The following is a 21,554-nucleotide window of genomic DNA, read 5'->3' as shown; positions in this document are numbered from 1 at the left end:
TTTCGGTGGAAGACATCTGCGCGGCTGCGTCTTGGTCTTCCCCCGGCCCCTTTGTCCGTTTTTACATGTTAGACATGTCCAGGGGCTCACTCGGCAACTCTGTGCTAGAGTCCGGGACCCCTTTTACGGCTTAAGAATATAGACATGTTCTTTAAAGCGTCGTGGTTGGATTTCCTCTCGCCGGCTGGCGAGTTGGACTTGATTACCAGTCTTACTCTCCCACCTTTTTTCAAATGAAAAACAGGCTAGGGGGTTTTCTATTGGCTCGCCAATTGTCTGGTGGTTTTGTTTACCAGTGTGGCACTCCCGCCGTTTTCTTCAAATAAGAAACGGCCGAGAGAGTCCCATTATTGGAGAGCCGAATTCCGTAGCTCCGCCCCCGGTGGTAGCGGACCTAATGGAAACCTAGTTGCTCTGGTTTTTCTTTTCCTTTCATGGGTTCCATGAAGCACGGAATAGAGCCGGAGTCTTTACAGACTCACTTTTTTCTCCCTTGATCATTGCCTTGCTTGATCTAGGAGGAATTAGTTTTTTATAAAGCTGTTGTGTTTTACACTTCCTTGGCTTTTTGAGTCTTAATGTGTTCTGGTGACTTAGGTCTTTTTGACTGGGGTCCAGCAGGAGTACATTGATCGGGCTCCGCTCGCAGCTTCACCTTAGCCCATAAGGCAAAGCCTAGACGGCGTAGCCTACATGAAATAGAACGATAGTTATGTTATTATAACTCTAGTTCTATGATTGTAGGCGTAGCCGTCTAGTTTCCCACCTGCTGTACCCTCCAATTGCTGAAAGAAAAGCTTGGAGGATGAGCGACGGTAGACACCGCGTTATATAGACACGATACCGTGGGAAATGTGGGCGGTGCCCACGCTGATAGGTGCATAGTTTGAATTTTCAGCGCGCGCAGGCGCGCGCACACGGGACAAGCCCATAAGGCGAAGCCTAGACGGCTACGCCTACAATCATAGAACTAGAGTTATAATAACATAACTATCGTTTTAATTCTCGCTTCAGTGCTGTTAATACATCACTTTCTTAAGTTTTAATATTTTTTTATGCGAGAAAGTACCTATTTAGATCCTTAATATGCGATTAGTTTATCCAAATGACGCCTGTTTGTAAATTTGTCCCGACGTTATCGGAGATGTGAAAAAAACTCCTCGGATCTACATTGATCTCACAAGTGGCCTCTGTGAACTCCAAATGACGGAAATCCGTCGTAGCGACGGAGAACTTTAATCCATGCGGTACGCATTCGTTAACGTTTTCCGTACCACACAATGCGTACTGAGCATTCGGACACGCTATATTTGTGGCGTACTACAAAATGCATACTATAAGTATGCAGGCATGAAAACGGGTCAGGGGTGAAAAAGGTGAGAAGGATATTATCCCTCTAGGGGGGTCCGGGGTATCCTCCCCGGTAGAATTTTTTTAATATTCTGTTCGAGCCTGCATGAGAGTTCAATGTTGTCATTAGCTGTTACGTCTTTCTGACCAATCGCAGTTCAAGGCCGACCTGGGCTGTACCACTTCGGGAGGGGGCGAATGAAAAAATATTTATGGGGTGGGGGGGGGGGCGTAGGTTCAGAGGCCGGCCAGTTATAGTCCTCCGTAAAGTGCTGTACTTATGCTGCGTTCGAGTATTCTCTGCGAACCGACTCGGATCTCGGATCTGACGCCACGCCCACACTTCAAGCGTTTTATTATTTCGCTCGGTCGTTGGAGGAAAACATGGACGCCACCCGGAAAGCTGTTGTCGCGGTAGCATTGGCAGAGGCTCCAGGCGCTCCAAAATAAGTAGGAAATAGGCCATAGTCAAGTCAAGTTTATTTATATAGCACATTTAAAACAACAGTAGTTGACCAAAGTGCTGTACACGAATACAATATATTTGTGTACGTAGGCAGAGATACGGACGCAGTAAGGTATTGCAGTAATACGAGTGATTGAAATTACCATTTTAACTAGGGCTGCAACAACGAATCGATAAAATCGATTACTAAATGTCGTTGTGTCGCGCGATTAATAAGTTACTCATAACATGAGTAACTTATTAATCGCGCGACACAACAACATTTAGTAATCGATTTTATCGATTCCTCTGCCAATGCTACCGCGACAACAGCTTTCCGGGTGGCGTCCATGTTTTCCTCCAACGACCAACGACCGAGCAAAATAATAAAACGCTTGAAGTGTGGGCGTGGCGTCAGATGTTTGCAAAGAATTTTGATTTATTTTTTGATATTCTAATTATATTCGAATTACGAAGTTCGGAGTCAAAGCCCTACCGTCCACTGGTTAGGCTGGTAGACTGATCTATTTAGCACACATCTAGGTGGACACGCCCACTTGTGATGTCATAAGAGCCAGATTTTCAAACGGCTTGTCAGGCTAATCACACTCACACCTGGTGGCATGTCATGGGACCTTTAAGAGTCAGGGAAGAAAGAACTGGGGCCAGATTCAAAGAAGTATGTTCAGATGCTTAAGACACTTGAAATAACTCGTAATCTCTGTAGTAAATATATAAAGTCCTGAACGCTGATGAACAAATTGCGATGTCAGTATAGTGTGTAATAGCCTATTACCATTTCACTTTCTATATAACAATCATGCACATTTTGAATTAGTGAGAAGCGACATCTTAAATTGGGATTAATAAATATTGTAAATAGCAGCAATTAAAACTAGAAATCTATATTATCAATAAATGTAGGATCTCAGTTTTCAAGAACCCTATTCATCTTAATTTAAAACGAAGAAAGACACATACATTCTTAATGTATCCTTTGGTTAATAGCAGTTTTTCTTAATTTTCCTCATAAGTCCAATCTTCAGAAAGAAAACAGCTGTCAAGATCTTTGAGCTTAAGATGCATTAAGATCGTCATGGCGATACACTTATACACCACAAAACATTCTCTTCATAGGGGAGAGAGTGAAACCAAGTGTCATAACACCCCCTCCCCCCTCCCGCAGCAGCAGAACTCACAAAGTCGTCTCCGGAGTCAGCGCCCCCTGAGGTGATGGACTCCTTGCTGGCGGAGCGCGGGATGCGGGCACCGGTCCGAGGGGCCGTGGCCGCCTCCTCTGCGATCTTCTTCTTCAGTTTAGCGAACATCTCTTCTTCGTCTCTCTGCAGACGAGTCTGGAACACAGCGGGGGAGCGGTGGATCAGTGAGGGGCGGTGGGCCGTCTGGGATTCAGGGGGAGACACGACGACGAAGTAGTAGGTGGAGTGTAGGGTGGTGCCATGCTGCTACATCTGGTAGAGAGGCAGAGAACCAGACATGGGTTCAAAATGCTGAGGAGATATGGTTCTCCCTCAGAGAACTACACATCTCCCTCTTACCAACACATAACATGCCCCAAGTGCGAGTCACTAGATCTGTCTCCATGGCCCCCCACCCTGTGCCCGCATTCAATAACGGCTATGTGCAGAGGACCTTCATCCATAATTTCACCAAAGTCTGGAATGGCATTCCCCATCACATTAGAGTATTACAATCCATCACACAATTCAAAAAAAGCTTATAAAGTGTTACTCCTCACCACATACACTTGCAAACACTGACTTATATAGATCACTGTCTGTGCTCAGTCTGCTGTTTATATGATTGTCCTACTGATGTCTGACGTGCTCTGTCCCTGTTATGTGTTGTATGTAAATGTGACGTGAGATGTGCCTTGTCCCTGTTACGTGTTATATGTGCTGCAGAACAGGAACCTGCTGGAAATCAGCTATTTTACTGAGACAGGCCTGTTTTAAATTGTAACTTTAATACTTTAATACTTTCCTGTATAATAAATAAAAAGAAAGAAAGAAATATTCATTCAGAGCGGTCTACATTTAAATATTTAACTATCTTGTTGCAGTTGAGAAACCAAGAGGAAAAAGCTTGAATGCTTTGCCCCTTTAGGATGTAAGGAAACAAGAAAAACAGGAAGAAAACAACAAGGTCTTGAAACTATCACCTAAATATTTAACGTGTTGCTCTGCCAGTTCTACAAACACACATAGCTGGTGGTGACATCATATATAGAGCCTCCGTCAGGGGGACTTGTGGGTGGGAGTAAGCCCAGCCATGGTGACCCCCCACCCCCACCTACCTCCCACCCACCCACCCAACCAGTACACGATGAGATGTACTAAGTGGTCAAAGCATCATTTGCAGTAAAAAACCCAACAGCCAGTGACCCAGAGCATAGCTCTGACAACCACATTTACCTCTGAGAAGACACAGTTTGACCCACATCTGTGTGGGTTTATGCCTCCAATATAAAACATATCGAAACGCACCAAAATACATTGAGTCACGAGAACCTAATATCTTACATAACAGCTGGTATAGACCCCGGATCTGACTATATAGCTGCCTTATCTATACTACTAACCCACAGTAATCAGAACCAACCAGTGTGTATATAGTGTCACCTACATTAGCCTGCTAGGGCTCACTAAGTCTTCTTTGTCTTACCATAAAACACTTGGATACAACTGCTCAGTCTGTAGTATTTTACATGCACATTGGTCAGTGGTGAACTCCTTTTTTCGGCGCACAGACTTGCCAAGGTTGATCAAGTTGTTATTATTCCCCAAAGTGCTTCAGTTTACCCTGATGCTCCTATCGTCTGACAGGCTAGCATTAGCCTGTAGCTAACAGCCTGCGAGCTATTACAGCAGCTCCACGTCATCGGCCCTGCACACATGTGACCATCGACGTCACGTCTGTTGATATTTTATGACGTGACCAGATTTGGATCAGAATGTGCAATTATAAATGTAAAATGTAAGTGCAAATGTTAATGTAAATCTAATGCTACATATGAAGAATTATTCAAGAGGAATATGAAAGCTTTCATAATTGTTTAATTAGTTAAATATTTTCGTTGATCTGTTTTTGTACTACTACTATATTAGTAATATATAGTTAGGTGAGAGCTGCATTATGGTAAGCCGATTTGACATAAATACGCTAGACTGGATATGTGTTGCAGATATCTGCAATTCAGTTTTGATTAGAGATATCTAAAATTGTAGATATATGTAACTTTCATTCCGCCTAGTCAAAATCTAATTACCGATATCTTGAATTTGAGTTTTGACTAGGCAAAATGACGTTACAGATATCTTGAATGAAATGTCCAACTATTCAAAATGTAATTACGACTAGTCAGAAAGAAGTTGTTGATATCTACAATGTTAATTCCGGATAGTAAAACTTAGTTAATAAATGACAATTCGGCTAGCCATACTGCATGCAGCGCTCAACTATTGTTCTTCATAAGTTGTATTAGGTGAGTGCTGCATGCAGGGCTCAACTATTGATCTTCTTAATTTTTATCCTTTCTTTCTTTCTTTCTTTCTTTCTTTCTTTCTTTCTTTCTTTCTTTCTTTCTTTCTTTCTTTCTTTCTTTCTTTCTTTCTTTCTTTCTTTCTTTCTTTCTTTCTTTCTTTCTTTCTTTCTTTCTTTCTTTCTTTCTTTCTTTCTTTCATTATTATTCTCTACAAACTTTGGGACCTATCACCTTCCTCAAATTGTCACCTAGAGACTCCATTCACATTTTAAAATATTAAAATATCTATTAAAATAGAATAGCTTGGAATCGCGAGCCTCTTTTCAGATTTTTTTTAATATTTTATACTTTTTAAGATATTCTACTTTTAAAATATTGTAACCGAGCGTTTTATTGTAGCCTATGGGTAATATATAAGGAAGAATCGGTTAACATTCACTGAACGGGGCAATCCACTTTAATTTCTGCGCTCCCAACAGAGTCAAAACAGCAACCCACACGCAGACACTTCCGTTCTTCTCCTTCAGAATAAGAGTCCCTGACACGAACTGGGTTACAATATTATCTTATCACTTGTCACTTTATTTGTTTCGAACCAATTACTTTTTCTTAAATGGTGTGCATGTTTACACTGTTTACTCCATTTAGACTTTGAACCTTTGTTCAAATCCCTTCACTTGATTTAAGCCATTTAACGTTTCTTTACGTCTTAATCTATGTGGCTTTATTAAAAAATATGTTCAACCTCACTCTGTACCACAGCACTCACCGCAGTTTCTGCATGAAATGCATTTTCTAGTTATATATTATTATTTTATGTGTGCATGTATCCATTATGTTGTCCATTTGTTCATTTATCTGAGCAAAGAAAACATCCTCGAAGACACTAAATGAATTGTGTTAAGCAAACAAACAGCAGATTGACAGCAGGTTCAGTTCTGTCTGTCTCTCTTTTTCTATCACTACTTTCAGTCATGTCTTTCTGTCCGTCTCGCTTTTTCTATCACTACGTTCAGTTCTGTCTTTCTGTCTGTCTCTTTCTCTATCACTACTTTCAGTCATGTCTTTCTGTCTGTCTCTCTTTCTCTATTACTACCTTCAGTTGTCTTTCTGTCTGTCTCTTTCTCTTTCATGAAAATAACCGCCGTATGCAGAGAGGTGGGTCCCTTCAGGCCACAGCTGTGCTGTGGCCTGAAAGGACTTTTGTGAGACGCTTCTTTGAGGTGCGCAAACCCAGGGTTGCCGCAGGTCCAGTGGGTGATCATGCAAGGAATGTGGTGTCTGTGAATGAGACTGTAATGTAGATATGTCTGTGTCTCCTATGACCGCTATTAGAGTTGTCATATAACTCGCGTGGCCTGCGCCTCGGACATGGGGCAGGGGACAAAGCGCAGCGAATTGTAATTGACAAGCTCTTTGAGAATACAGACATCTTGTGCATACAAGAAACATTTGTATCGAAACAAGACCTAGTGAACGCTGTTAATAGTGACTTCCATGGGGCAGGGGAGTCCACAACAGATCTAAGCACTGGAATACTGCGGGGCAGAATCCATGGGGGAGTGGCCATACTTTGGCATAAGAAATACGACCCACTGATCAGTGTGATTAGGTTTGAGGTTGACTGGGGTATTGCCATCAAAGTTGTACATAAAAGCAAAGCTTTTGTTATTTTAAACGTTTATACTCCATATGAATGTTACTCCGACAAGAAATCTCTGTTTGGCCAACACTGTTTTGTGAAGGCAGCAAGCTGGTTCTCTCCAGCAAAGTACTTTTGCCTGTAGATAGCTACACATGAATATGTGTCTGAACTCCATGCAGAGAAGCTTTTAAAACCTGGGTGTTATCAGGGAAAGCTAGGCATGGGCCTGAATGTGAGTGTAAGAAACAGGCAAATGCAAGATTCAAGTATGCCGTACGCTTTATTAAAAGAAACGAGCAAGCTATGAGGGCTAACTCCATGGCCAAAAAGCTTCAGCAGAATAATGCCTATGATTTCTGGAAAGAAGTTAAGGTTATTAATAACAGTAAGGTGCCCTTGCCGTCTAGTATTGCTGGGATCACTGGATCTGAAAATATTGCAGAACTTTGGAGAAACATTATAGTGACATTTTTAATTGTGTTAAGAGTGAGGAATTGAATGCTGGAAAAGTTCTTATTAATGATAGGGTGATTATTAGACCTGATGAGGTGTGCTATGACATTGAGAAACTGACTATCAACAAAGCATGTGGTCTTGACCAGATAACAGCAGAACATCTAAAACATGCTTGTGGTAGAATACCTGTCTTGCTTGCTATGTGTTTTACTGATTTGTTAATGCATGGCATACTTCCATGACTATATGTTGTCTGTATTGTTAGTGCCAGTGATCAAAGTCAAAACTGGGAAAATCTCCAGCATAGAAAACCACAGGCCAATTGCTCTGGCAGCATACTGTCTAAAGTTTTAGAAATAATTATTTTAGGTGGCTTAGTGAGTATGTGGAAACCACTGACAACCAGTTTGGTTTTAAAAGTAAACTTGGAACAGATCATTGTATATATGCACTTAAAGAAGTCGTAAGTTAGACGACAGAACTCGACCATGTTTATGTGCTTCTTAGATGCATCAAAAGCATTTGATAGGATTAAGATTGTACGGCGTAAGCAGCCACATCATGATGATTTTCTACCGTGCCATTGTAGAGAGCATCCTTAGATATGGGATCTCCTCATGGTTTGGCAACCTAACCGTTAAGCTGAAAAGCAAACTGGCCGGCATGCACAAAACAGCAATGAAAATCGTAGGGAGGAAAGAATATGAGCCTATACAGAGCATATATGAGCAGGCAGTTAGGAAAAAAGCAAAGAAAATTATTTCCAACTCCCAACACCCACTCTTCCCTGAATATGAAACCCTGCCATCAGGGAGAAGACTCTGTGTGCCGCTATGCAAATCAAACTGCCTTAAATTATCATTTGTTCCAGCCTCCATTAAGCTGATGAACAATGTGCAATAGAATGATGTGCAATAAATAGGTTAGCACTTTAGCACATAGTACTTTAGCACATAGCACTTTAGCACATAGCACTTTAGAACTAAGCACTCTAGCACATAGCACTTTATCCATAAGTTCTAGTGCAATAAACACTTGCACTTGATCCCCATACTGTCGATTTCTATGTAATACAGCAAGGCGCAGTTTAAGTCTATCAAGCCCCATGTTCTCGATGTTAAAATGTTGGTTTGTCTGATTGTGTTTGTGTCTGTGGTTGTGTTTTTGTTCTGTTGTACTCTTGTGTATGTTAAGAAAGCAATGATGCACTGTGCCCAAGACAAATTTCCCCACGGGGACAATAAAGTTGAACCTTGAACCTTGAACCATGGTAAATTGATTGTCAAACTCCAAGAGCGAGGGGTTCCAGCTTACCTGATAAGGATTTTGCAGTTCTGGTACACACAACAAACCATGCAAATTAGATGGGGCAGTAGTTTATCTGCACCCTTTCAAGTCACTAATGGGGTGGGACAGGGTGGCATTTTGTCACCTGTCTTCTTCAATGTCTACATGGATGATCTTTCTAAGAAGCTTAAAGAGTGTAAGACTGGATGTATGGTGGGAGAGAGTCTTATCAACCACCTCATATACGCTGATGATTTCGTCATCATGTCTCCATATAGTGCTGGGCTACAGCAACTGCTTAAAGTGTGCTCTAGCTACGGAGTTCAATATGACATTAAGTTCAATCCTAAGAAGAGCGTTGTTATGATTGCTAAAACTAAAATATAAGGAGGATCAGAATCAAAAGTTTCCCTCATTCTTACTGTCTGATCGTACTCTAGAGGTGGTTAAGAAGGTAAGGTATTTGGGTCACATCATCACTGATGATCTGTGTGATGATGATGATGTCCAGCGCCAGTGCTGTAAGCTTTACGCACAGGCCAATATGTTGGCACGCAAATTCCATATGTGCACGGAAGATGTTAAAGCAATGGTTTTCAGAGCCTACTGTACTCCATTTTACACAGCTCAGCTCTGGTGTAAATATAAAACAGCAAAACTGAAGAACCTACAGGTAGCGTATAATGATGCGTTTAGGATCATCCTTAAGCTTCCAAGATGGACAAGTGCTAGCTCTTTGTTTGTGACTAGTAATGTCCCCACCTTTCATGCTGTGTTGAGGAATTTTATGTACAAATTTATGTCGATGCATTGGAATCGATGCTTATATGTATTTTAATCTGTGTGACCTCGTATTTGTATTGTCATGTCATTTGTATTCGTCTTGTAAATGGAACTTCGAGTCCGGAATAAAGTATTCATATCACTACGTTCAGTTCTGTCTTTCTGTCAGTTTCTCTTTCTCTATCAATACCTTCAGTTCTTTCTTTCTGTCTGTCTCTCTTTCTCTATCACTACCTTCAGTTCTGTCTTTCTGTAACTCTTTCTCTTTGACTACGTTCCGTATTTGAAGGTTAGCTATCTCACTACATTTTTATGTGGTTATTAGAATTTTCCAAATCAAACAAGCTGAAACAAGGGAAGAAAAGATTCATGAGCAAGAAAACATTTGGTTGACATGTTTATTTATAAGAACACAATACCAGACGTGTACATTCAGCTAAAACAATACGCCCATCAGAATAAAAGCTCATTGGCTTTGTGCAGTGCAGCCAGCATTATTTTACAAACAATACATTGCCATAACAAAAATAAAATAAAACCTTATATTTATATATTACCTAATAAACATATCAACCACTCTTCGTAATGTTTCATTTTATACTAACGGTCGTCTTATTTCCTTTTGAATGAAGTTTCTCTGTAACATTTACATAGCCTTGGCAATTGGCGACACACTTTAATGAGCCTATCAATTACATTGACGACTCAAACATATTGAGATTGGGAGACAATTACGTAAAAATACTTGCAGTGCTAGTTTGATGTTCATAGTTGGCACAAAATGCAGAGATCCAACTTATGAAATATACTGTAGCATTAATATGCAATATACTACAGTACGCAATATACTAGTGTGTCATATCCTGTAGTATTTGTTATATACAGCAGTATGTAATATACTACAGTGTGTCATATACTGTAGAATTACTATCTAATATACTTAGTATCAGATATATACTGTAGTATATTATAAACCTTTACTATGTATGTAATATGCTACAGTATTTGATATACTAGTATTTAATAAAATGCAGTATTGAATACACTGCAGTAATATACTGGAATATACTACAGTAATATACTGTAGTATGTAATATACTACACTACAGTATGTAATACAAGACAAATGTAGAGCTATGCATCTTAGATGCGGTGGTCTAGGATACTACATACAGAGGGCAGTACCGTTGGTCTGGGTTTTGGGGTCTATAGGGTCTGGGTCACTGAGGGGTCTTTATAGGCCTGGGTCAGTGAAGGGTCTCTAGAGGTCTGGGTCAGCGAGTAGTCTTTATAGGTCTGGGTCACTGAGGGGTCTTTATAGGCCTGGGTCAGTGAGGGGTCTTCAAAGGTCTTGGTCGGTGAGGGGTCTTTATAGGTCTGGGTCAGTGAGGGGTCTTTAGAGGTCTGGGTCACCGAGTAGTCTTTATAGGTCTGGGTCAGCGAGTAGACTTTATAGGTCTGGGTCAGTGAAGGGTCTCTATAGGTCTGGGTCAGTGAGGGGTCTTTATAGGTCTGGGTCAGAGGGTAGTCTTTATAGGTCTGGGTCAGTGAGGGGTCTTCAGAGGTCTGGGTGAGTAAGGTGTCTTCAGAGGTCTGGGTCATTAAGGGTCTTCAGAGGAAGTAGGGCGTGGTGGTGCGAGGGGGGATGACCCGCTCCGAGTCAGGGACGGCGCGGAACAGCTTGGGCTCCCGGGTGCTGGCGTCCTTGAACACCATGATGGAGGCGATGTTCCCACAGCGGTAGCAGTAGTTGGGGGCGGACCACACCGTCACCAGCTTCTCATCAAACATGAACTTGTAGCCCTCGTGGACCAGCTGGTGGGCCCTGCAGATCAGCTTCAGGTTGTTGATGTGGACAAACTGGGGCAAAGAACAGAGTCAGACCTGTTAGAATGGACTGGAGGGAAACATACAGAGTCAGACCTATTAGAATGGACTGGAGGGAAACACACAGAGTTAGACCTGTTGGAATCGACTGGAGGGAAACATAAAGAGTCAGACCTGTTAGAATGGACTGGAGGGACACACAGAGTCAGACCTGTTAGAGTGTGACACAACCCTGTTTCTTAAGAATATGGAGTAGGCACATAATAACAATAATAATATAATTAATTAATTAAATAATTACCTACATTTCGCCTCTCATTTGCTTAATAGGTATTACAGTTTTTCTAAGTTGCTTTGGTACATTTCTCAGATCAGAATTGAAATTCCCAAAACTTACTGCTCAATATTCGCATCATTGTGTCACTTGTACACATCAAAAAAGCAGGTTCTCATTTATTTGAACAAGTAGCAAATGCAATGCAAATGATGATGTACAATTCTCTGCTCTTTCCTGCATTATCAATTGCTTATGTCATGTTGCTCAAAATGTATTAGTTTTTCTCAGTCGCTTTTGTGCACAAGTGACACAATAATGTGAAGATTGAGCAGGTAGTTTTGAGAATTTCAATTCTGATCTGAGAAATGTACCAAAGCGACTGAGAAGAACTGTAAACCACTGTGTGTGTATGTGTGTGTCTTTGTGTATGCATGTGTGTCTGTGTCTTTGTGTGTGTGTGTTTGTTATGGGGGTAAAAAACAACAAAGATAGAGGCATGGTTGTGTCTAGGATTGATGTCAAAGTGTGAATCACTTGAAATGGGTGGGATAGGCGGTGCTTGGGCTGTGAATACCTTGTGTGGTCGCTCACAGTCCTAGTAATTATTGTAATTAAACAATATTTCTTTCGCGATTTTATGTTTTATTTCTAAAAAAAGGTTTTTGAGAATCTTCACCCAAACTGAACCCACATGTTAATCTGTACGACATAGGAGAATACGTTGGCCTCCACACCTCGTTGGTGACCTTCGCCCCAAACAGCCAGCCGGCGCCTCTTGGACTGATGGCCCAGGTGTCCACGTCCTCCGGGTCGGACCACACCAGGTCACAGAACGCCCCCTTGTGGGGGATCTCCTGGTTCCTTTCGATGGTCCGGATCTGGTCCAACGTTTTGATGTCAGGCGATAGACCACCGTGTACACACAACACTTGCTCATCCATCAGCTGACAGACGCACAGACAGAATGACAGATTCAGACCAGTTCATATTTGGTTCTTTGGATTTTATATTTGATATATCACTTCTTTATTTGCATCATCATCCTTGTAATTGGGTTGTAATTCTGTACTAAAACATCCCAGCTCATTACTTATAAGTGAAAGCTGGCAATGAAGTGTTTCTGATTCTAATTGTAATGATGCTGATAATAATAATACATTTAATTTAATAATAATGCTCATGTGTACTAGTTTTGGTGATGCATCATCGTTTGCGAAGAGAATATATTTTGTGTCAAACCATGTTAGAGGAAAAGTGGAATTACTTTAAAACTTGAAGGATTTTTTTACTTACTGCAGCAACTGTCAACATGTCGAATACTTTGGTACAGTATCTCCAGGCGTTGGCATTTCCATATTTGGTTTGGCATTCATCTGCAAGCCACGAGAGAGGCCACCAGGTTAGCATCTGGGCTAATGTTTTACATAGTTATGAATGATGACTATATGCTCTGTAAGGTGACCTTGGGTGTCTTGAAAGGCGCCTCTAAATTAAATGTATTATTATTATTATTATTAATGGTGTCAGGAATAGGAATTTGATGACGGGACCAGGATTTTACCATAGAAGCCGTACACCTGTGTGATCTGCCGGCTCTCGTGGTTCCCCCGGAGTAGGGTGATGCGGTCCGGCCACTTGGCTTTCAGGACCAGCAGGTATGTGAACGTCTCCAGACTGTAATACCCCCGGTCCACGAAGTCCCCCTGAAGACAGAGGATGTAACGCAAGGCTGGTTAACACACAGAACAGCCATCCTGAAGACAGAGGCGGTAACAGACGGTTAGTTAACATACAGAACAGCCATCCTGAAGACAGAGGAGGTAGCAGACGACTAGTTAACACACAAAACAGCCGTCCTGAAGACAGGAGGAAGTGATCTATCAGTAATATACAACTAACCACTTAGTGACTGACTACTACTCATCAATTAGGGAACTACTATTCACTATTTAGCTAGTTAACTACAACTTATAACTTAGTGAATTGCTACAAAACCCTTAGTGAACTGCTAATTATCACTAAGTGTGTTGAGATTCATATATACCTTAACTTGGACATTGATCATATTATGGTAGATGTTGATAGTGTTTAAACGATGTTGGTAGCAGATTCAAAAATAAAAAGAAGTTGGGATTGCAGGATTTAAAGACATAAAGATCAGGGGCCGTATTCACAAAGCATTTTATCTTACCGCTAGGAGTGCTCCTAACTCGCGCTAAAACATTTTACGTAGGAGTTTTTTCTTAAAAGTTATTCACAAAGCCGCTGAGACCTACTCTTACTAACTGTACGTCCACACCAGGAGCGACCAAAGCGTCAAAGACGCTTTGGTCGCTGCGAATTTTCCTGTTCGCTTTGGTCGCTCATGACGTACAATTCAATTATGCAGACGCATTTAAAGGAGCCGTATGCGTTTAGTAGGCCCTACAGACAGCCATATCAAATATTGAACTCTCCCATACACCTTGGCCATATTGCCGAGACGGTTTTGCTTGTTCGATAAAGTGCTTCGACAACAAGTAGGACAGTGATTCCCCCCAATATAAAAATCCTAAAATGTAGGCTAATTACAACCGAGAACAAAAAACCCTGCGTGCTGTAGTAGTTGAAATATGTTTCACTGATCTGGATCTGCAAATCATGATCTGCACTCATTCGTCGCATTTAAAACAAATAGACGTTAGCGCACATGGCTAATTTGCATACGTGCACAGGACTGGTTGGCTCCGCAAGGCAAATAATGGAACATATCTATCTATCTAGGTCTTTCTGTCTATCTATCTATCAACGCGTGTCTAGTTTTAATGTGATGTATTGTGTGTATGTCCAGTCAGACTTGTTCTGTGTGGTCTTGTAGGCTACTGTCCTGTGTGGGACGAACCACCTAAATGGATTCCCGACGATTTGTGTCGTTTGGTATTAATAAAGACTTGACTATCTATCTATCTGACTATTTAATTAAAAATTATTCACCTCAGGCTCCGTGAATAGTGGGGAATAGAGGGATAAAAGACAAGAGATATATCCCTTGTCATTTATCCCTCGTCTTGTCGATTAGTTTGTTTATGTGACGGTTTTGTTTAAAGCATGCTACACGCGATTGGTTGGTTAGATTGGTGGCATGTAGAGCAAATTATAATGATTCCCGCTTAAATACGAACGTTCTAGATGTAGCCTATAAATACTCCCGCTTATCATCACTTGATATCCAAACCACTATGGCGTTTCGATCACTGAACTGAAAAAGGGTGGGTTCGTACAACACCGGGTGCCCAGTTACAGCCGCGATTAATACTTCAGCCGACATTTTGTTCAGTGAGTGAATAAAGGTAGGTAGGAACCAAAGTGCCTGCCGATGTTCCCTGGGATCCACGCAAGCGAAGAGCGTCTACATTCCGATTGGCTGTCAGTGTTTGGTCGCTGAAGCGAATAATAGTCATTTGCATAAAGTTAAAAAGTTTTCAACTTCTTTTTGACGCTCTGGTCGCTCAACTTTGGCCGCTGGTAGCGTTGGTCGCTTTGGTCGCTTTGGTCGCTCTTGCCCATAGAAAGTGAATGACTTCCGGCGATTTGGTCGCTCAATTCGCTTCTGGTGTGGACGGACAGTAAGGATAAATCACAAAGAGTGAACTAAGAGTGACGCGCCGTTGCTATGGATTACGTCAATTCTCGTGCACGAGTTTAGAAGCGGTCAGTTCGGTGATTGGTTGTTCAGACGAGCCCACTGAATCACCGAAAAACAAGGAAATAGCCTAGGCTAGAAATGAATTCCTATTAAGTAGTTATAGTGCAGTTAGCAAAATACACGCATGATGACAATTTTGTGCAGACCACGATAATGACGTTGTAGCCTGCACGTTCAAGAGAGAGAGAAAGCAAACAATAAAAATACGTAAAATCTAAAATAAAATAAATGTTACGAACTACCCAAGTGTTGACTGATTTGTGCCAAGGTGTTTACCTAAAATGTGTTTTCAAAGTGATCCCTAAATGCCTGTCCACTCGGTTCCACACGGCCAAATTCCTTGTAATGTTGATCGCCATCATCATCATCATCATCATCATCATCATCGTCTGGCTGTGGAATGTTCCTCCGCTTGCAAAGGTTGTGTAGAATGGCACATACAGTGATTACTGTGCTTGCCCTCTCTGGGGTGAGGCGTATTTCGCCGTGGAGGACATGAAACCGACGTTTCATCTGCCCAATTCCTCTCTCCACAACATTTCGTGTATGTTTGTGTGCTCGCAAAGAGCCAATACGATGTGTTTTACGCATAGGACTAAGCGTAATCTGCGTAATCACTTACATGTTACACTTTAACTTTGCTCCCGGTTGTGGATTAACGTAGGGTGTCTAGAGCCACGTCTTGCATGGATAGTCACTGTCACACAGCAAGTGACACCCAACTGGTACATCTCAAAAAGCTGCCTCAGACCGCTCACCATTAAAATGCGCGAATCATGGGTAGCTGAAGATCCAGGCCATATGGCAAGCCGAATTGTCATTTATTAACTAAGTTTGACTATCCGGAATTTACATTGTAGATATCAACAACTTCATTCAAGATATCTGTAATGTAGTTGTGACCAGTCGAAACGACAGTTAGAGATATCTGTAATGTAGTTTTGACTAGTCGAAACGACTGTTAGAGATATCTGTAATTCAGTTTTGACTAGGCAAAACTGAATTACAGATATCTGCAATGACTTCACGGAAAACGACATTCAACTCGTCACACATCTTAAATGACAATTGCAGATATCTGTAATTCAGTTTCGCCTAGGCAGAATGAAAGTTAAAGATATCTCAAACGTCATTTGAGTGTTGGGCATTACGTTTTAGATATCCAGAAATACGTAATTTCCCCTTGCCGCCATAATCAAAGAAGAAGTGGGTTCATTTCCGAATGGAATAAGAAAGGAGCAGTCATGGCGTTGGCTGTGATCGAAAAGATCACGAGAAAATATGGAGCGATGTAATCAGTGAATTGTGTGAATGATGATTCAACAATGAGCTGCTCCGCTCCCGCTTAAAGTAAACGGTCCTATAATTTGTCATTACAGATATCTGAAACGTCATTACAGATATCTGAAACGTCATTTCGCCTAGTCAAAACTCGAATTCAAGATATCTATAATTCAGTTTCGCCTAGGCAGAATGATATGGCAAGCCGAATTGTCATTTATTAACTCAGTTTGACTATCCGGAATTTACATTGCAGATATCTGCAATTCGGTTTCGCCTAGTCAAAACTAACATTTCGGATATCCGCAACTACATTCCTCCTATCCGCAATTGTCATTTCAGATATCCACAAAGACATTCCTCCTAGGCGAAATGACGTCATTTTCGCCATTCATGTCTATGGGGTTTCTCATTGCGGATATCTACAATTCAGTTGCGGATATCCACTTTGTGAATTACGGATATCTGCAACTGAATTGTAGATATCTGTAATTCCAGTTTGAGATATCTACAATTTGATTCTGACTAGTCATAATTCCAGTTCAAGATATCTTTAATTCACCTCAATTCAAGATATCTACATGTATGGCAAGCCGAATTGACATTTATTAACTAAGTTTGACTATCCGGAATTTACATTGTAGATATCAACAACTTCATTCAAGATATCTGTTACGTAGTTGTGACTAGTCGAAACGACAGTTCGAGATATCTGTGACGTAGTTTTGACTAGTCGAAACGATAGTTAGAGATATCTGTAATTCAGTTTTGACTAGGCGAAACTGAATTACAGATATCTGCAATGACTTCACGGAAAACGACATTCAACTCGTCACACATCTTAAATGACAATTGCAGATATCTGTAATTCAGTTTCGCCTAGGCAGAATGAAAGTTAAAGATATCTCAAACGTCATTTGAGTGTTGGGCATTACGTTTTAGATATCCAGAAATACGTAATTTCCCCTTGCCGCCATAATCAAAGAAGAAGTGGGTTCATTTCCGAATGGAATATGAAAGGAGCAGTCATGGCGTTGGCTGTGATCGAAAAGATCACGAGAAAATGCCATGAAATTGAACAAGCCCACACACAGGGGATGTGTGGAGTTAGAGCTGCTCTGCTCCCTCCTAGAGTAAACGGTCCTATAATTTGTCATTACAGATATCTGAAACGTCATTACAGATATCTGAAACGTCATTTCGCCTAGTCAAAACTCGAATTCAAGATTTCTTTAATTCAGTTTCGCCTAGGCAGAATGAAAGTTAAAGATATCTACAATTGTAGATATCTCTAATCAAAATTCCTTTCAAGATATCTATAACTTGATATTAGATATCTACAACGTCATTTCGCCTAGTCGTAACTCCAGTTAGAGATATCTACAACGTCATTTTGACTAGTCGTAACTCCAGTTAGAGATATCTACAACTTCATTTCGCCTAGTCAAAACTTAATTTAAGATATCTGAAAATGTAGATATCTTGAATTGAGGTGAATTAAAGATATCTTGAACTGGAATTATGACTAGTCAGAATCAAATTGTAGATATCTCAAACTGGAATTACAGATATCTACAATTCAGTTGCAGATATCCGTAATTCACAAAGTGGATATCCGCAACTGAATTGTAGATATCCGCAATGAGAAACCCCATAGACATGAATGGCGAAAATGACGTCATTTCGCCTAGGAGGAATGTCTTTGTGGATATCTGAAATGACAATTGCGGATAGGAGGAATGTAGTTGCGGATATCCGAAATGTTAGTTTTGACTAGGCGAAACTGAATTGCAGATATCTGCAATGTAATTTCCGGATAGTCAAACTTAGTTAATAAATGACAATTCGGCTTGCCATACATGTAGATATCTTGAATTGAGGTGAATTAAAGATATCTTGAACTGGAATTATGACTAGTCAGAATCAAATTGTAGATATCTCAAACTGGAATTACAGATATCTACAATTCAGTTGCAGATATCCGTAATTCACAAAGTGGATATCCGCAACTGAATTGTAGATATCCGCAATGAGAAACCCCATAGACATGAATGGCGAAAATGACGTAATTTCGCCTAGGAGGAATGTCTTTGTGGATATCTGAAATGACAATTGCGGATAGGAGGAATGTAGTTGCGGATATCCGAAATGTTAGTTTTGACTAGGCGAAACTGAATTGCAGATATCTGCAATGTAATTTCCGGATAGTCAAACTTAGTTAATAAATGACAATTCGGCTTGCCATACAGGCCACTTTGCAACAACATCCAGTAGGCTATGTTAAAATTTGCATCAAAAACAACCTGCGTGTTGATGGAATGCACTTTCTTCCTATTGACGAACACGTCCTCGTCTTTTGATGGCGCAATTATTTTTATTTTTTATAAGTTATATATATTTTTTTATAATTTATAATTTTTCTAACATTTTATTTCGGGACTAATCGGATTATTCCTGTTAGTCGGGGATGTTATTGCATTGCGATTAACTCCACAACAAGTTTAATACCCTAACATTTCGTCTCGCAGGCATTTACGATTCTTTGTGAATAGGTCTTACTGAGTTAGGAGTCCTCTTGAGGACTTTTAAGCTCTCCTAGACTTAGGTGCTACTTTTAGGCCTAAAATACTTTGTGAATTGCTCTTAGTGAAAAAAGTTAGGAGTCCTAAATTTAAGAGTGACACGCCCATTATTTTTAGGAGTTACTCCTAAATTCGCCAGTTAGGGCCTACTTTTAGCCCTAAAATCCTTTGTGAATACGGCCCCAGGTCACGAGCCAAGAAGTATTGTTAACTGCTGGTCTAGGGTAACCTTCAGGAAGCTGGAAATGAGTCTACAGTGGCAACAAACACATACCATGAAGATGTAGTTTGTGTCTGGGACCTGACCGCCTGTCCTGAAGAGCTCACAGAGGTCATAGAACTAAAACGCAAAGAGAGGAATCAGTAGAGAAAGGACATAGTATACAATATAATTTAAGTAATTAGAAACTACAATTCTGTTTCTTTCAAGTTAATTAACAAGGTATAGATATGGTTATATGAACAAATAAATAATGATATTTCAATGCTTACATTTCGATAGTTATGGTGATAGTTTAGATTTGAGATATCTAGAGGATAATTGATGATCATATTTTAATGATCATTATGATGATCATCAAGATAATTTCTCAAATCTTTGAAGAAGATGAGATCATATCCAAGAACTGTAGGAAAGATGTATTCACTAATATTTATTGATCAAAGAGTAATGGTACAAATCTTGTGAAAAGCATAACCATCCTGGTCCTGGGGAGTACGGTAGTGTGTGGTCTGACCTGTCCGTGGATGTCCCCACATACTGTGACGGGGGTGGACACGGGCTGGACGTTGGATTCTTCCAGCAATAGGTCACACACATAGTCGCATAATCTCTGTGATTTGGAAACAAAGCAAAACATTGAGGACAGTGTCAGTACTGTTGTGGTACGCCTACGTAGGCCTGCAGCACGGAAGTTCTACTGCTGCAGTATTTGATTCATGCAGAAGAACAAGACCAGTTGTTGACACTAGTACATTATGTGGTTTGAAGGAAATGGATCACATTTACAACATTGCCGGTGGTAGACCTTGCACATATAAACTTCATATCAGGGCACACTTAAGTCTACTAAACTAATGCCCAGGGACGTCTTTCTTAACACGACATTGTACATTGATTGAAATGATCAACCTGTAATAAATGTATAATGAATTTCTATGCACAATACAACCAAAGTTGTGATGGTATTGAACCTGAACAATAGCAGGCCTAACGTTAATATAGAGCAAATGCTACCAATACAAAATCAAAGGTTGATGTGATATTTACAGATAACCAAGAATACATCCCATCATTCCCATGTATACGCAGTTAGTGGGCTGGTTATTCGTACAGATATGGGATACAGCAGATATGGGATACAGCAGCTCTACAGCAGCTCTACTGCATCTTATCGCGTTATTATTACACAACAGCGAATGGGCTGTCTGTATGTGTTGGTAAAACCAACACACACATCCCCGTCCAGAATACGTACCTTGAGGTCGTTCTCTGGGAGGTATTTACACTGCTTTGCGATCTCCGCATATTTATCCAGGTCCAGAGGCGCCATTGTACCGTGGATGAGCCCCCGGAGCGCTTCCTGAACAGGGCCTGTCTGCGCCTTTACCGCCCCCCGCTGGCCGAGGGTGGGAGGGCAATGTAATATAATAATAATACTGGAACAACAATTATGTTGTTATTCAAAGTGGATAATGTTTCAAAGTGCTTTAAGAGAAAATGAAAAAGTGTCATGTAGATAAACAATTCCAAATGACAAGGAAGAAGCATTATCAGGGTTCGCAAGTAAACTGAAACAAATAATTTAATAGATCATGAACAAATAAAACAAATAAATAAAAAAAACACACATTCAACTATCGTTAAGTCAGAATAGTAGCAGAATCATTTATTCCGATTTTCAGTGTAAAATTGATTGAATAATATATATTTATATACATTTCTATCAGATTGTATTGGATTAGATTAAATTATATTAAATTCGATTATGTATATTATATATTACATTTTGAAAATAACATGAGATGGATACTTTATTCATCCATGAAGTCAAATACATTCGCAACGGCATTACACATACATTAAAGTACCAATATAAAAGGTAATAACAGGTTATAATAAAAAAAGAATAGGAATAAACAGTGACGCCTACCAATTGAGTACTACACTAATACAGTCAGGAAAATGTTATTAAAGTATCTATAATTCCACTATGACGTAGGTCTACATATATTATACAATTACAACATTAAATCTGCCTATGCGTCAGGTGAACTCCATTGTTTGTATACAGCCTATACACGCATCATGTGGTAAGCGTTTTTAGAAACGAAAGTTTAATATACGTTGTTGTCAAAAATAAAAACAATTTATTTATAATTTTCTGGAAGATGGAAAATACTTGCAATGATCAATCGTAATATAGACAGT

At 40.3% G+C, this 21,554-nt stretch overlaps 3 protein-coding genes across 4 annotated transcripts in view; all 3 read right to left on the bottom strand.

Annotated features, from left to right (window-relative positions):
* Window positions 1-4,715, bottom strand: part of golga1 (golgin A1) — a 64,741-nt gene extending 60,026 nt beyond the window's left edge. Inside the window, exons 1-2 of one of the 2 annotated variants that reach the window (XM_060065900.1) lie at window positions 4,481-4,715; window positions 2,995-3,267 (exon numbers count right to left, since the gene is read on the bottom strand). In XM_060065900.1, the coding sequence (XP_059921883.1) occupies window positions 2,995-3,123 (129 nt within the window). In that variant the 5' untranslated portion in view covers window positions 3,124-3,267; window positions 4,481-4,715. The remainder of the gene's footprint in view (window positions 1-2,994; window positions 3,268-4,480) is intronic. The other variant, XM_060065899.1, reaches the window with a different exon arrangement.
* rpl35 (ribosomal protein L35) overlaps window positions 1-15,678 on the bottom strand; it is a 78,264-nt gene extending 62,586 nt beyond the window's left edge. The window contains exon 1 of the mRNA XM_060065915.1: window positions 15,661-15,678. Within this exon, the coding sequence (XP_059921898.1) occupies window positions 15,661-15,662 (2 nt within the window). The 5' untranslated portion in view covers window positions 15,663-15,678. The remainder of the gene's footprint in view (window positions 1-15,660) is intronic.
* LOC132468198 (serine/threonine-protein phosphatase 6 catalytic subunit-like) lies at window positions 9,856-20,759 on the bottom strand. The gene is made up of 7 exons (XM_060065911.1): window positions 20,602-20,759; window positions 19,861-19,956; window positions 19,398-19,463; window positions 13,137-13,278; window positions 12,869-12,948; window positions 12,310-12,519; window positions 9,856-11,331 (listed from the first exon to the last, which is right to left on the bottom strand). The coding sequence occupies exons 1-7, from the start codon at window positions 20,674-20,676 to the stop codon at window positions 11,083-11,085; spliced, it is 918 nt and encodes a 305-aa protein (XP_059921894.1). The 5' UTR covers window positions 20,677-20,759; the 3' UTR covers window positions 9,856-11,082.
* Window positions 20,760-21,554: the final 795 nt, after the last annotated feature.

Source organism: Gadus macrocephalus, chromosome 11, assembly GCF_031168955.1.
Source record: "Gadus macrocephalus chromosome 11, ASM3116895v1".
In the NCBI taxonomy this organism is placed as follows: Eukaryota; Metazoa; Chordata; class Actinopteri; order Gadiformes; family Gadidae; genus Gadus; species Gadus macrocephalus.
Note: the sequence above shows the minus strand (reverse complement) of the source record. Positions and strands in the feature narration are given on the sequence as shown.

Coding starts and splice junctions, on each gene's coding strand:
- LOC132468198 (XM_060065911.1), bottom strand. CDS start 20,676: ATGGCGCCTCTGGACCTGGATAAATATGCGGAGATCGCAAAGCAGTGT. Junction 19,957..20,601: donor TCCCAGAGAACGACCTCAAG/GTACGTATTCTG, acceptor TCCAAATCACAG/AGATTATGCGACTATGTGTG. Junction 12,520..12,868: donor ACATGTTGACAGTTGCTGCA/GTAAGTAAAAAA, acceptor TGCGTCTGTCAG/CTGATGGATGAGCAAGTGTT.